We start from the raw sequence: 17,321 nt of genomic DNA, 5'->3' as shown, positions 1-17,321 counted from the left end.
TCTTCACTTTCCACTCCACTTTCCACTCCACTTCTGTCTTTAGAAACAGCCTTCAGGGTCCGACCTATCGCTATGTATTCTGTGAAGCTGCCTTGACTTTCCCAGCCCCCAAGGTCTCTTCCTTGGGGGAAATGCTGAGATAGTTAGCCTGCACCCCTCACTGGACACTTTTCAGACGCAACCTTGGATTTCCTATGAGGGTCCCACTTAGTATGACCAACATTAAGCCGGGCCCGTATGTAGCAAGGAGAAGGCAATGGCACCCCACTCCAGCACTCCTGCCTGGACAATCCCATTGATGGAGGAGCCTGGTGCACTGCAGTCCATGGGATCGCTAAGAGTCGGAGACAACTGAGCGACTTCACTTTCACTTTTCACGTTCATGCATTGGAGAAGGAAATGGCAACCCACTCCGGTGTTCTTGCCTGGAGGATCCCAGGGACGGGGGAGCCTGGTGGGCTGCCGTCTACAGGGTCACACAGAGTCGGACACGACTGAAGCGACTTAGGAGCAGCAGTAGCAGTATACGCAGCAAACATTATCCAGGAAACTTGGGCCCAGGAAACGCCTAAAGCACATGTAAGTGAGGAGGAACCTGGCAGAGACCTGCCGCATATGAAAACACAGGGCTGAGAAGGTTCCAGAGTCCCAGGGCCAAGCGAAGGATGGGGACCTAACATCAACAGACACTGGAGGCGAGAGGAACAACACTGGAGATTAACACTCAGATATGAAAACCCTGCTTCAGACTGAGTGTGACTGAGCCAGAGATCTGCCTGGGGACACCAGGTAGAACTTTAAAAATGCTTGGGAAAGCTTTCTAGAAGTCCACAGAATCAGCAAGCGAGATTTCTCTTACTGCGATAGACGTTTTTCAGAGAATTCATGGCAATGAAACAAAGACAAATAGGGTTTCCTGACTCAAAATGTTTCAGTCTTTAAATATATCTGTGTGAATTGTGAATCTCTAAGACAGGGGCATAGGAAGTAAGTCTGATCAGACTTGCTTGTCCAACTGATTCTTTTCCTCAAAAGCCCCTCCAGGTGAGGGCTCTTCAGCACATAGTTAACACAGGCTGTTTACATTTAGTCTGACTCCAGTATCATTGTGGCTTAAAAAAGAGAGAAGCTGGGGAAGTTGTAAAGAGAATGGGCCTTATTTTACCAAATTTATCAGCGTATAAAAAGCCAGCATATTTATTTATCAGCTTTGGACAAAAGGATGAGCCCAGACTGGATTAATAACAGCCAAGATAACCATCAAATTTTTCAAGGTGTACATCATAAAACTGGAACCTCACCAAATGATTTGATGTATTTCTCAGGTTGATATTTGATATGTTCCAATATTAAAGACACTGTAGTCATATTTAAGAGAAACAAATTTATCTTTAGCTAGATTGTCCTCATTTCAGTTTATGGAAAAAGCCCAGCTGTAGTGACTGAATCTTGAAGGGCTTATTTTGTTAACTTTGGGGACCTTTCGGAAAAAATCTTATCTACTTGATCCATCTTAATTCTCCATCTACTCTGCGTGGGAAGAAACCCTCTGACTCTTGACCATGTCTGCCCCCTTCTGGAGATGGTGAGTGAAGACGAGGTTTATATTGGAGAAAGAAACACTTTAAAATATAGAGATATTTGCAAAGTGCGGCTTCCCTGGCGGCTCAGTGGCAAATAATCTGACTGTAAGGCAGGATACGCGGGTTCGATCCCTGGGTCGGGAAGATCCCCTGGAGAAGGAAATGGCAACCCACTCCAGTATTCTTGCCTGGGAGATCCCATGGACGGAGGAGTCTGTTGGGCTACAGTCCATGGGGTCGCAAAGAGTCAGACACAACTGAGCAACTAACAACAGCAAAACCCTAAGGCTCATCAACAACCAATTCTTTCAGGGTTACTTGGCGGTTTCTTCTCTCTGCCTCTTGTCCTTCCATAATGTTGAGCTGGTCTTTTATTTATGGGCACTGTTGTCATCTAAGTTTCTGTTCAAGCTTTTCACGGTTTCCCCAGTGCATTTTCAAATACCACAAACAGATCTCCGAGGTCTCGGGTGGATGCATTTTTTCACTTGATCCTGATTCTGAGGTTAATCAGCACACTGTTCATTTCTTCCATCTCAGCCAACGAACCCGCTGCTGACACCCTGCCGGCCCCCGCCTGCGGACATCAGACCCTGCCTCCCGTTCCTGGGATACCGAAACTACCCTTTCTTCTTTTGGTCCGTTTTGGTTTCAGAATATTCAGGAAGACGTACACGTTTTGCCTCGACGTGGCAACTTTCCCTGTCCAGATCACAGGCGGTGGGCATAAATCAGTTGAGGTGACACAGGGTCTCTGAAGATCAAGAGGTTTGAACAATGAAAGGGATAATCTGCTTAGTTAAATGAAAACTTGGGAAACGATGAAATGTGGGGGCACCTCTGCTGATAACGAGCGTCTGTTGACATTGTGGTGTATACGCTGACGACTGAAGATGTCTGATATAAGTAGGATACTTCTGATAGAAGAAAACAGGTTAATGCCCCAGGAAGAACTTGTGTGAACACACTGGGGTCTTTCTGCATCCTTTCTCAAAAAGTCTGAAGCCAAAGCCTTGTGGCAGGAGAGTGAGCCAGTCCTGGGTTACCCAGAAAGTGGTCAGTTTCCACCAGGATCCCTTCAGGTTCCCGAGTTGCTATGGCTACTTCAAGTCTGCTCTTGTATTGGCATTTGTCCAAATAGCTGCCCAGGTCTCATGAGAGACCTGTGCTTAATCAGGTAAATGGCTTTGATTTTTTTTAAAAGCACTTTTCCCTTTCCCCCAAATAAAACAAATTGTGAGAGTAAAATGAGAGATGTGAAAATGATTTGGAAGCTGAATGCCAACATAGGAGTACCTTATCAATAAAATGGGCCTGTATAGCTCCTCCAAATACTTGTTAAAAAGTACAACAGAAGCTGTGCTTTCGATTTGAAATGCTCATCTCTTCTCACTCACCTGGCAAAAAGTCTCCAGCTTAGGCAAGCTCCAAATACATCTACAGATGCACTAAAGCTTAAAGCTGTAGCAGGTATGGCAAATGTCAAGTTCAAGGTGTCAAACTGGTCCAGGTTTTAAAATGTCCAAGAATAACAGACCTAAACTGATGGTGTCCCATTGAAAGTTTCAACCTGCATTTAAGGGAAGACAAGAGAAGCTAACTGATATTTTCATGTTTACTGCAGAAGATGTGGTCATAGACTAAGTCTAACATGAGGCTTCCTGTGCACAAGAAGTCAGAGCTAGGGAGAAGTCCCAGGTCTGATACCCTCCCACTCTGTCAACACACATAGGGCCTTCAACAGTCTGAAGTCTCCCAAAATTGGTGTTTTCTCAGCCCTACAATGTCTCTGACCCATCTCTCTATCTTCCCTTATTTCCCACATCAAAGACAACACACGTGGGACTTCCCTGGCAGTCCAGAGGTTAAGACTTTGCCTTCCAATGCAGGGGAATATGGGTTTGATCCCTGGTCGAGGAGCTAAGACCCCACGTGCCTCGAGGTCAAAAACCCAAAGCAAAGACATAAAACAGAAGCAATATTGTAACAAACTCAATGAAGACTTAAAAAATGGCTCATATTTTTTTTTAAAAAAATCTTAAAACAACAACAAAGACAATACAGGTGTCTTCTTGTAAGACATCCTAGAGTCCTACCCATTGATACTAATTCCCACCAAAAAAAAAAAAAAAAAAAGCAAAAGGGACAGGAACTCTGCCATTTTATGAAAATCTGTTTGGTCCTTTCTCTGGTCTCATAAGTGCCGTCCTGATTTCCTTAATGACCTGGAGTGCACGTGTGTCTCCGAGGCCACTACAGACCACGCTGTGTACTGAGACTTGTGCTTTTCAGGTCAGACTCTCTGGAGCTGAAGAGACCAACACCATCTCTGCAGAACAACAAGCAAAGCCGAGAAGCCCGCTTGCAGCAGGATCACGGTGGTCGATGACTGCAGGCAGCCGGCAGGCAAGTCAGGAGCATCTTTCAGGGGTTTTGTGCTGACTGCTTTGGCTTCCTTATCTTGTACATATTTGGTTTTGAGAACGCAAGGAATTTGCTAGCTGAGCAAGTTTATCCACTGTTTTCTAAGCAGGCTGTTTCCCACTGAGGTCTGTTTCTGAAAAATTCTCTCAGCAAACTTTGCTGCCAAAGCAGCACACGGTTCAGTGGGACGGTTTAAACCTGAGACAAGTCCTCTCTAAAATCCCAACGTGCACGGTATGGAAATGACTCTGAAATAGAGGTACCTGGACTTACTATCAAAACTCACGGCAAAGTCTAGGAGGACATCAACCTTCCTCCTGCACAGGATTCAAGAGAGGAGGAAGCCCATGGGACAGGGTGTTTGCTGAGCGCCCCCTGCAACAAGAGATATTACCTCATTCACTGGTGAGGTAACTGAAGATCACAGAAGTGAACCAACCTGGCCAAGTTAAAATCCTAAATGGCAGAACAGGAATTCAAAACCAAGTTTCACAGTATAAGACTGGTTGTGATACACAGGTATATTCCTTTTATCCCAACAGGTTGACCAACTCTGCAATTAAAAATCACCCAAGTATAGACTTTTAAAGACCATTATGCAATGAGCTGGAGCATGAATTTATGAAAAATAGAAAAATCAAGGTCCAGATTAATGACCTGCCAAAATCATAAAGTTAATGTGGTTTTCCAATTTGTAAGTGGCCCCTGAACACTGTATCTTAACCTTCTTTGGAAAATTAGTGACAATCTGGAAACTCTTGGTTTTTCTTGTATTTCATTTCCTCACATGTATCTTTATCAGAAAAACATACATTAATATATCTTATGGAGATGAGTCCAGAAGTATAGGCTGATTTAATTAGGGTTGGTTCACAGATAAGAATGGCCAAAAGCCAGGATAAAATGAAATAGAACTGTTACACCATCTAGTGATAAAACTCTCTCTTTGCAGGAAAACCAACTAATGTATTTCCATTTTACAATTCAATCCCTAGAACTCTGAGCCTGAAGAATATTCATAAAATTGGCCAAAAGAAAAATGATAACTATGAATTGTTGTTTAGTTACTAAGTCGTGTCCGACTCTTTTGCAGCCTCATGGTCTGTATCCTGCCAGGCTCCTCTGTCCATGGGATTCTTCAGGCAAGAATAGTGGAGTGGGTTGCCATTTCCCTCTCCAGGGGATCTTCTGGACCCAGGGATCAAGCCAGCATCTCCTGCATTGACAGGTGGATTATTTACCACTTGAGCCATCAGGGAAGCCCCAAGAACAAAGAATATAGAAAATTAAAAGTAGACAAACAGGAATAGTAAAATGGGACAGATTATTCTGTTAAGATTCTGATAGAAGCTGGATATAAACCTCAGTTCTACTCCTCAAATCTGCCATAGGTCCTGTTTACCTTCTTCTTTATACCCTAAAACCTTAGGTACTATTTTATGAATTAACAAATGTTCAACTTGAAAGGTGGCTCCAGTGGTAAAGACTGTCTGCCAATGCAGGAGATGCAAGAAGCGCAGGCTCAGTCCCTGGCCGGGACGATCCCCTGGAGGAAGAAATGGCAACCCACTCCAGTTATTTTTGCCTTGAAAAACCCATGGACAGAGGAGACTGGCGGGCTACAGTCCATGGGGTTTCAGAGAGTCAGGCACGACTGAGTAACTGAGCATATACACAACTTTAAAACATCTAAGTGTCCACTTGATAAGTCTGAGATATTCCTCCTCCCCAAGAACTCATTCTCCATCAGAAAACACGCTCAGGACTTCCCTGGTGGTCCAGTGGCTAAGATCCTGCCTGCCAATGAGGGGAACACGTGTTGACCCCTGGTCCGGGAAGGTGCCACAAGCCACAGGGCGACTGAGCCCATGTGCCACTACCACTGAGCAGGCCTGACGCCACTGCTGCTCGCGCTCCGTCTGCACAAGAGAAGTCGCCGCAGTGAGAGGCCCGCGTGCCGCAATGAAGAGTGGCCCCGACTCATCGCAACTAGAGAAAGCAAAGCCTGCGTGCAGCACCGAAGACCCGGCACAGCCAAAAATATAAACTTTTTTTAAAAAGGAAGAAAGAAAACAAGTTACGTCTAAGAACTGAGGATCTTTCTTCTAGATTAATTGCCCCCTCCCACCCCTGGTCTTGTTCTAAATGGGTGGCAACAGATATGAAATCCAATGCTTTCTTTCGATGCTCAGTGAATTATCAAGATACCCAAAGACAGATTTCCTTTTACAAAAATACTATAAAAATATTACTTCAAGAGCCCAAAAGAACAAAATCAAAAAGGGAAATTTTAATCTCAAGATTTTTATTTTAAGGACTTTTTAAGACTCATGGTCAGGAAGGAAAATTTATTTAATAATTTTATAAATCTTATGGTTGAATGAAGAAGTTACCTAGAAAAAAGAAAATACATTTTAATGAAGCGATACATGAAATAAGTCAGTATACGTGGGGGAAAAAAAAAGTTTACTTATACTTTCTTTGCACAATTTTTAAAGTTAATCAAGTTTTCATACCAGCAGGGTTTGTTAACAATTACAGTGACTGGCTTTGTTGGCCCCAATCTCTTCTTAGGCTGGAGATTAGTGGACCCTAACTGGGTAACTCGGAGAAGACAATGGCACCCCACTCCAGTACTCTTGCCTGGAAAATCCATGGACGGAGGAGCCTGGTGGGCTACAGTCCATGGGGTCGCAAAGAGTCGGACACGACTGAGCGACTTCACTTTCACTTTTCACTTTCATGCATTGGAGAAGGAAATGGCAACCCACTCCAGTGTTCTTGCCTGGAGAATCCTAGGGACGGGGGAGCCTGGTGGGCTGCCGTCTATGGGGTCGCACAGAGTCGGACACGACTGAAGTGACTTAGCAGCAGCAGCAGCAACTGGGTAACTAGTACCATGCCTTAGGAATCCCCAACAAAAATTCAAAATATGCCTAGATTTGGCAATACAAATCCTGAGGATGATTTTTCAAATCCCCGTAATGCCAGCTGGTCTTTGTCTTATCTCATTACAGGGCTTCCCTGGTAGCTCAGTTGGTAAAGAATCTGCCTGCAATCCAGGAGACCCTGGTTCGATCCCTGCATTGGGAAGATCCCCTGGAGCAGGGAATGGCTACTCACTCATGTTCTGGCCTGGAGAATTCCATGGGCTGTATAGTCCAAGGGGCTGCAGAGAGTCGGACACGACTGAGTGACTGACCGATCTCATTACAGGCTCCCTCATACTTCGCAGAAACCAGCACTGCACAGTGGGGGAAAATATAGGTAATAAAATAAGAAAAGCCCACTTCAGCATTATTAGCTGTGTGACCTTGAGAAGCTGCTCACCCTCTCTGAACCTCAAATGTGTCACTCATAAAGTGAAGGATTACCTTCAGAATTCTTAGTAATCCCCTTAGCCTGAAAGGCTACGTAAGTGTTAAAGAATGCCTATGAGGTGTCTAACAGACTAAGTACTCAGTAAAGGGTAGTCATTTATTAATAAAAGTGACAATGGGCTCTTTAAAACAGTGATTCTTAGAAGTAGATGCTTATGTGGCCTGGCACTGTCCTCCGTAAAACTGTGAAGTAGGCCGGGTTTGTCTCTTACATGTGATCAACTTCTCAGTGCTGTCTTCCAAATCCAGTGTAAAACTGGCCCAGAAAAGCCGACCAAAGGATAAGAGGAGACGCTTAGCTTTGTGTCAGGTTTGAGTCCGCAAGGAATGAGTTGAAAATGTATGTCATAAAGAAATGCACGCCCTATAAAGCTTTTAAAGACAGGTTTATTTATATATAAGTGCATGAAGTTGAATACAGAAACTTTATTAAAATACTGTATATTACAAATTTTAACCCAATAAATTCTGTGTAATGACATTTAAGTGCTGGATTCGCTTTTAACAGTTGTTCTGTGTGTATCAGTAAAGAGTTCACCCTGTACATTACAAAGCGGAGAGACACATACGGACCTCAGAAATGGTCCTGAGATTAGACGGTGTGTGAAGTTAATTGTGCATCTTTTCTGTAAAGCAATGAATTGGAACCTAGACCTTGTCTTTGCAGACCAACGTTCTGTAAATCAAAAATAACTTGCATATATTTATTGCTGCCCTTTGAAGAAAATGAGTGGTGGAAAATAATTTAAAAATAAAGATCAACATTTCTATGCTTACCACAATCAAACCCGATGCTTACTACAATTAAAATTCACTGCAAAGTTTGTGTTCTCCGGGAAAGTACACTATATACACCATGGGATTTGTACATGAGTTGGAAATAAAAAATTGCTTATATAAAATTAAAAATCAATAGTATACAATATTTACAGCTTGTTAGGTATTATAAATAAACATACTTTTTAAATAACCCTTCAAAATTAAACTGTATTATGTAAACATGCAGTACACATACTCATACAGTGTAGATTACAGTCTTAACAGAAGGGGGAACATTGTGTTCACATAATGCAGGTTACTTCATCACATAAACCTTTGTTTTGTGCACACCCCTCCAAGGTTTCTTCTTCCTGTCTTTAAGTTTCACAGTACATTAAGTGTTTCTAGAGTAAAAAACAAAAAGTCCCTGATGGTAAACATATTCCTAAAAGTGACATGAAGCGTCTGCCCTTGAACTACAATACGAAGCTGACACTGTTCATGCTAGCGTCTCTAGCTCACAACAAAACCAAGTTTTACATTCCGCATTTAACTGTCTTGACTACATTTTCTCCCATTTCAAACTTACTTGGAAAGAGGGGAAAAAAAAGAACGAACACCACACATCATGATAATGTAATGAAAGCAGTTGTCATCTGTCAAGGATGAAATAACTGTTTACTAAACCACAAGGAGTTAATTCAATTACATCCTTCCTCAGCTCTGAATTCCCAGCAACAGGCATACCAATCCTGAATTCTGCTAAATTCACTTTGCGAAAGTATCTTAACTTCCAAGGCACTAAGGCATCATTTAGCTTTTAAAAACTGCACTGTGGTTTACTAAATGATCCATCAGTGGTCTGAGCATTAACACAGTTTGCAAGTGAGTTTGTAATACCTATCAGGCAAACTATATTTTTGCTATGTAAATAAGAACATTTTAGCTGATTGAGATACAGTTGATCCCCTTGTTCTAGAATGACTAGAGTCAGGAGTTAATACTTCATGGTAGAATCCTATGAATTTTAACCTAGTTAATTAAATGACTAAAATGAAAAATACTGTGGAATTGTATACTGTTCATCTAAATATGCAGAGCTCGTGTGTGTGTATGTGTGTGTTTGGGAGACAGCCAGAACTTTAAAATTTCCTCCAGTGTAAATGCATGTGATATCACAAATACTAAGAAAGCATCAACAATCAGACTATCAACTCCTCCAGTATTGAAAGTAAATCATTTTTAATTCAAACAGGTGCCTCTCTTTTGCCTTCTATGGAGAAAACTTAAAAATGTCCCTACCCAAAGATACTTAGTGATGACGTATAAATATGTTAAAGACAAAGGAAACTTCTCACCACCAACAGTACTATCAAGTTACCATTCATTTATACAGGGCTATAAAAAAGGGATGATCTTTAGAAATTACCAATATGCAATATGTTCAGAAGAAAGAGTGTTACAGTTATGGTGATTATACATGATAGCTCCTCTTCCTATGTATTTATGTTACACTGCTTCCCAGTTTCAGTTACATACTTAAACGCAGTCCCCAGAAGAGGACAGTCAAGTCACCTCTGAGCGGAGATATATATTGGTACAGGACACAATCCTAAAAAAAAAAAAAAAAAAAAAAAAAAAACACATAGGAGGTCCATGCTGTCTTGATTTGCTTACAGTATTTAATTTTCAGCAAGATTACAGCTGCATAACTGTAAGGTGTTGAGAACATTCTCTTCTAAACCAGCACTTCTGATTCTATCAACAAACTGTACATATGTTTAAACTACCCCATATGATACCTGTATGGAAGAGGGAGGAATATTTAAAAAAAAAAAACTGCTAAATTAGTTCTCAAAAATCAAGACAGGGTTATTATGAAACCTCAGCATACATGCAATGAACGTAAAGAACGTGAAAACGAGGCCCCTGTACTCAGGGGAGGAGATGGTTACAGCTCAGCACACTGAGAAATTTGGGTGTTTCCACTAATCTAATAATGTATTAACCGGTTTATCTCCACATTTACAGAAAATACTGTATATATTAAGCGTTACTTTCTCTAAACAAATTCATAAATAAATTTTTAGACAACAGCTTCAGCCACCTCCTCAAAAACACTGTGTTGCCGACACTGAACAGAGATCTCTGAGTGAGTGAGGCAAACCGGCCACCACACGCACGAAACCGCAGGACGATTTCAAATGCTCTGTGGTGCGTTTAGTCTCACATATAAAGAAACACGTTTTGCAAACATGCAGTAAACATACTCACGCGGTGTCATCTGTAGTCTTAACAGAAGGGGAACCTGTGTTCACATAATGCAGCGTGTTTCGTCAAATGTGTCTGTTTTTGTGCGTTACCCTTCCAACCTTTCTTCCCATCTTTAAACTTCCCCCTGCTATAAATACTACTACATGTTTGAAAATTTTTATCATTTTTTAATCAAATACTGTCCTTTTTATGCTGCCGTCTTCCTCCACAATGTTATAAAAAGGACAGGAAAAGGGAAATTGCTAGTCAATTTCAACCACAGAGATTCTCAGTCTTGAAACCATTTACCCAGTTACCCAAGTGTTGCCAAACTTCTCTGCAATCTAGGTCACTAGAATGTTTTCAGTAACCTTCCACATTCTTCACATCTTAAAAACAAATAGCGACTCTTTGAAGAATTCTAAGACTTTCAGAGAGATACGTTTGTTACAAGAGTCAAGTGGCTTGAGAATATTTCAGAAAGTCCTCAACATCTTATTATCTCTTGAATTATAAAATGGACATAAATTTAAAACAAAAGTATTACCTTTTAAGTTAAAAACAAACAAACAACAAGTAGGGCTGAAGCACGTTTGCTCCAGGGGAGGAGGGACGTGGCAGACAGCACTGCTGAGGTATGTTCTCCTGCAGGCTGGGGTGGCAGGAGAGAGGTGGATGCAGGGGCGAGGGGTAACCTCCCCACCCCTAGAACGAGCAGAGTAAGCTGCATGCAGTAGAGATTCAATGGATATTACACAAGCCAGAGAAAATAAGGGGTAAGTCCCGGCCACTTCTCACCTTTCCTGTTTTAACTAGTAATACGCACAGCCTGATACTGATTTCTGCCTGCCCTGACCATTTCTATCACCACCAGCCCCCAGAAGCACTCTTGGAAAAATATCTGCTGATTTAAAAAAAAAAAAAAGAGGTTGAAAGTAGGTAAAGAAAGCAACATAAGAGAATTTTTTTTTAAGTTTCTTTCTTAAAATACATGTAGGGGAAATATGGAAATGAAAGACAATAGATGAATCTTACAAAACAATGTATTTACTTGGTCTTGCAAAGTTTAATTTAAAAAATTAAAATGACTATCTATTGATCATTTCCTATTAAATACTGAGTATTTTCTTAGTATCTACAGGGGACTGATTCCAGGACCCCCGTGGGTACCAAACTTTGAGGATGCTCAAGGTCCTTATGGAAAATGGTGCAGCCCTTGCATTTAACCCACACACACCCTCCCATATACTCTAAGTCACCTCTTGATTACTTATAGTACCTCACACAATGTAAATGCTGTGTAAACACTATGAAAATGTTCTGTGTGGGGGCATTTTGCTTTTTGGAGCTTTCTGGATCTTCTTTCCAAATATTTCCATCCAAGGTTGGCTGAATCCCTGAATGTGGAACCACAGAAACGGAGGGCAAACTACGCACTTCCACCGTAAACAAACGGTCAGCAAGTGAGAGGTCCTGGGTTCAAGCCTGCGTCGCTGGCGTGGTTCCAGTGTTCTCGTCGCTGTGCCACAGCAGTGGGGTCTCAGTTTCTAAAATTCCACTTGGTGAAAAGTCAGAACTGGGGGAGGGCGCGGGCTGGGGGAGAAGGACTTAAACTCTCAACGAGAAGCAGGATGTTCTCCCAACTGTTTTAGGATTTAAACCGTCTCAGAAGCTCTTGGTGGACTCAAGCGCAGGGATCCCATCTGGAGGCGTCCTTGTGCTTACGACAGAAAATACTAGGCTCAGCACTTTGTATATATTAGATCCACCAAAAATGCTTACAAAATTGAATTAGTTGGTATGTAAGTGCCAGCCTGGGCACATTGACTTGGCAGCTCCATTCTCCCGATCTTTATTACAGGTGAGAATCTCTAAAGACGTTTTCCAAGAACATTTTTTTAAACTTGTTCTTGTTCCTTATACCACAAATAGGATATACAGGGTAGCTCATTTCTTTATTTCTCACTTAAAGTACAAACAAAATCTTCACATTTTGGGAGGATGGTGGAAACACATTCTGCAAATACCAAGAAACCACACTGGGTTACAAACTGTAAACCTGCTCGGTAAACACACAGATCTAAAGTAAGAGTAATTAACTTGTGTGAACACGGAATATGGCCCAAATTTAGAACTCACGTTATTCTAGACAACCAGTGGAATTGTCCAGGGGGGACTGCTGGCACCTTCTTCATTTAAAGCATTTTAAATTTTAAGCATCACTTGTAGCTCAGATGAGTCCCCCTAACTCTGATCTATGGACATTTCTAACCAGTGTGTTAAGTAATTAATGATTAGTTTGGGCAGACAGGAGTCTCTTTCTCGAGGAACTGATTTCACTGTCAGCCATATTTTATTAGCATTTCTTAAGATAAAGATCTATAAACTGCCGAGGCTCTCAGCCCCCTTCCCTCTTGCATTTACCACACACACACAAAAGTTTACTGCTAAATCACATACAAATTTTAAGAATAACCCAAATATATCAATATGGGCTTTTGTTATATCACAAACAAGGATATCTAGCACTAAGAAACCAAGAAAAATTTCCCCCAATTCAAAAATCTCAAACTCCCTCAAATCTGTTTAAAAGATCATTCAACTGAGCAAATACAGTAAATTCTCCATTACATCAAAGTGTTCACTGAACAAAAGCTTTCCAATTAGACTCTATTCATATACAGCAGCTTTACATATATATGTGTGTGTGTAATGACATATATGTGTGTAGATATATATTATTAAATGTTTTCTTTGCCTCTATAAGAAAACCATTGACCTTTTAAAAAAAATCTCATAGAAACAGCTATTAAAACATTTCATCCATTCACACTATCAGCTGCATTTCACATCAGAAGAGTAACAGTTGCACAAAATCCCAATGAAAGTAACTAAAAACAATGGAAGAAACCAAAACTTCCCCCCAAAGTTAAGAGCACAGGTGCAGGCACACACACACACGCACAGCTCATAATATAAAGCAACTAGATAATGAGATGACTGCAGGACACTCTACAAACTGATGCACCTTTTTATACTTCTATCCCAGAGCAAAAACAGGAGTTTAAATCTCTTTGGTCCATGCAGCCATACATTTAACGTGTCCGAGTTATTTTCTGGCTAATTTCAGATTCTGAACCATGTGCCCCAGTTACCTTACCATGATAACTTTCTGAAAACATAAACTAATCACGTGTTAAAATAAATACTCATTTCTGTAGAATCTCAATTTCAATACATTATTGATAATTTCTCCCCAGGAATATGAACACTTTAAATTACTGACAGAATAACCAAAGTAAAGGAAGAAAGTGATTCAAATCTAACAGAAAAGGAAAAGTCAAGTTGACTTGGGAGATTTAGACCTAAATTTAAGAAAACATCAGGAATATAAAGAACATGTGAAACTAATTTCAGGCTAAACATAATAAAAATAATCCACTTTAAGATTTAAAGATCTCTAAGAATGCATAGTTGCTTCTTGGCTTCTATTAAAACAGATTTCCAAACCACAGTGTTATTAAAATTACCCTGCCCCAAACTGGCTTCCATACTGGAAAAATACCCCCAACACATCATCGAGTTGTTGATATATTCTGCTTTTTGGTAGAGAAAAGGTGTCATGGGTAACAAAGGTCTTAAATTTGAATGGGACCTAGTAGAAACTTACTTGTTACCAAGTTAGATTATAAAAGAGTGAGGCTAGTGTATGGAGATTATCTTTTGGATTGTCCATACCTTCATATTTTCTGCAATTGGCTCTTCTTTTGAATTAACATATATACAATCATGGGCTTCTCTGGTGGCTCAGTGGTAAAGAATCCGCTTGCCAATGTAGGAGATGCGTGTTCAATCCCTGGGTCAGGAAGATCCCCTGGAGAAGGAAGTGGCTACCCACTCCAGTATTCTTGCCTGGAGAATCCCATGGATAGAGGAGCCTGAGAGGGGCTACAGTCTGTGGGGTCGCGAAGAATCAGACATAAATAGCAACTAAACAACAATGTATAATTGCATCTAGTATTCGAAAAAGTCTCAGTAGGAGACGAATTCAACCAGTTTCTATGCTTCCCTTACTTCTTATACTCTTAAATACAATTACATATGGCCAAAACCTCTTAAAATGTTTTATACTAATAACTTTTCATTCTAATAAATGTCATTGTAGATGCTAGTAAATTTAAATAACAGAATGAAACAAGAGTTGAAAAACTGAAATGAATCACTTAAATATATGTTCAACACTGTACTGATATGCTGAGAGTAACTGCCAAATTTTAAAATTATTTACTATATTCCCCAATTTTTACTTAGAGAAATTATGATGCTACCACACAGCCAAAATAAGATTGTTCATTATTCCTCCTATATGACTTGTTTCTTAACTACAAGTCAGGCTTCTTGTTTTCACAGCCTAATTTAGGCCATTCTTTATATACATTTGATACTCCAGGATGAAAGACTGCTTACATTTTGTCAAAAATCAAGATATATGCAACAAGTAATATAATCCCACTGAGATACCAGTTGTAAAGATGTTTTCTCCATGAGATACATGGCAGAAACTTTCTTCAGAAGGATCAAGAATAGGATGTGCATTTCAGATTTTTCTTAAAAAATTTATAAGAAATTTTTCAAATTAAATTTTCATGACACACAAACTACAATCAATATGTGTGACCCAAAAAGTTTTTAAATTCATAGCAACAGAATGTTTATGTATGAGGGAAACTATTAAAGAGTGTTTTTTGAGTGAGTGAAAAGGATGCACCCTATAGATCTACTTTGAATCCTTGAAAGAGTCTAGCAGTTTTCCATTCAATATTATTTTCCACATAAAGTAAATAACAATAAATACCTAGTTTATATGAAAGCCCTAAATCCCAGAAACGTTCAACATTAAAAATCAGGTAATTTGTCTCATAATAAATGATTTGATATTCAGCACTCATACAGGATTTAGCATTACAAAACAAAATTTCTCACTACATCACCTGAATTCATGTCAAATATGTTCACAGCACTCATCTACAACTACACTTGCAAATTTCACATGATCAATGTTAAAAAAAAAAAAAGTTTGGCACATGTATCAATTCTTCAAAACGTCCCTGTAACTTAACACAACACTGTTAAGAATGATGATTCAACACCAGTGTTAACCTGATTGGCAGCTAAACAAGGTGCTTTTTCTTGTAGCTTCACGCAGCAGTGCGCCTTGCCCGGGACGGAGGCACGTAAGGTGCGGTGCGGTAGTGCAATCATTGAACACCAGAGGGCGATCTTCCCACACGGCCCAAGGCCTTGTGTTTCGACCCGCTCCTTCCACGTCCTTGTACCATCTCACGCCCACTCGCTAACGATGCCGTTTTCAGAGAATCTGTACGTCTGTTTCCTTATGTGAAGTAAAGACATTCCCACAGAAACCTCAGAGTGTGGCGAGGATCCTTGAGAAGGAGATGATGAGAGTCAGTACTGTCTGCCCAACGCCCCACACCAGGGCTTCCAAGGGGGCCATGTTCTTCCCGGCCACGCGGTAAATGCCGGCCACGGCTGCACCTGGCGAGAGAGGAGAGCACGTTCACTCCCGAGGCTCGCTGCAGGGCCGCCGCCCGGGCTCGCCTTCCCGGGAGCCCAGCAGCAAGCCACCAGGCAGTCTCATTTTACAGTGCTCTACGAAAGAGCTTCCATGTGACGGGTTACAAGTTACACTCTACCATACCACATTCACCCACAAAACCGAATAACAGGCTTTTCAATTCGACTGCAAAATACGTATTTATGGTATACGCTGCTTGCTTGACACAAGGTATGTTCATAAAAAAATGAATCATTCATTAATCTCTCAGCTGGGTGTTGACTCAGCCAGATCCCATCAGCACTTTTAAAAACATATGACACAATATATTGATGATTATAAATAATAATATAGAAAAACCACACAATTTAATATAATTTCTAAATTATTCAAGAAAAAGTTAATATTAAATTTTTATTTCTTTCGGTAAAATGAATTCTTAAACGTCTTAAATAATATCAGAATTTTGAATAATGTACTTTACAATCTACCGTATAAAATGGTTTAAGTATTTGAATAAAACTGTAAAATTATCTGGAGACTAGTATTTTGACATCTAATAAAAGTGGGAGATGAACCTGACATCTGTTCTAGGAAAATGTTTTAGATATCAGGCACTTCTGAGAATGAGACAATCTCAGGCACCTTAGCGCCCTGAGGCTCTGGCTCAACACTTTTATCTTACTGCTATAGTATATATAACAGGATCTAAGAGTCTGACTTTAAAAGTACACTCAGAAATCATAAAAGGAGGAAACGTTTAAACTACGGTTATGGCATTTAACAGGTTGAAAAGGCCTTAAAACTTTTGTCTAGAAAAAACTGTCTATATATTCCTAGAATGGTCAAACAAAAGGAAAGAAGGACAGAAATGTTATTTGAAGACACTTGAATTAAATCATTTGAAATAGAAATCTACTCACAAAAATTAGCTAAGAATTAATTCCATAGTTCATCTAAATTTTCCAAATAAAAATTATTATAGTCCTCTATAGAAGATACAAATAGGAAAAGCAAATTATTAATTTAAGCCAAGGGCTTTCATATACATATTTTAAAGAAAAATTAAAATGCATAGTATATTTATAGTATATATGTAACTTGTCAGAAAATTTACAAATATCATCTTAAATATCATACCACTCCTGAGTATTATCACTTAATTTAAAGATGAAAAAAAGAGAGGTTCAGAGAGTTTCAGTTACTAGTCCAAGAAAATACAGTTAAGTACAGAGCTGGAATTTCAATCCAGATTAGTCTGGCTATAAATCTCCAAATCATTCTATTTTACATTTACACCAAGTGAAAAAATAGAATAAGATATTCAGTAACTGATAATTACATCAA

The 17,321-nt window shown here is 40.0% G+C and overlaps 1 protein-coding gene across 4 annotated transcripts in view; it reads right to left on the bottom strand.

Moving 5' to 3' along the window:
* The window catches only part of TMEM170B (transmembrane protein 170B), a 128,050-nt gene that overhangs the window by 79,950 nt on the left and 30,779 nt on the right, over positions 1–17,321 (bottom strand). The window contains exons 3-4 of one of the 4 annotated variants that reach the window (XR_003103788.3): positions 14,138–15,955; positions 7,757–12,416 (exon numbers count right to left, since the gene is read on the bottom strand). The exons of 2 other annotated variants lie outside the window; for them this stretch is intronic. Coding sequence is in view for 1 of the 2 variants with exons in the window: in XM_025265723.3 (XP_025121508.1) it covers positions 15,825–15,955 (131 nt within the window). In the remaining variant the exon portion in view is untranslated. Of the gene's footprint in view, positions 1–7,756; positions 15,956–17,321 lie in introns of those variants that run through there. One more of the 4 variants, XM_025265723.3, reaches the window with a different exon arrangement.

The sequence above is a fragment of the Bubalus bubalis genome, chromosome 2 (genome assembly GCF_019923935.1).
Source record: "Bubalus bubalis isolate 160015118507 breed Murrah chromosome 2, NDDB_SH_1, whole genome shotgun sequence".
NCBI lineage: Eukaryota > Metazoa > Chordata > Mammalia > Artiodactyla > Bovidae > Bubalus > Bubalus bubalis.
This window is presented reverse-complemented; position numbering and strand designations above follow the sequence as displayed.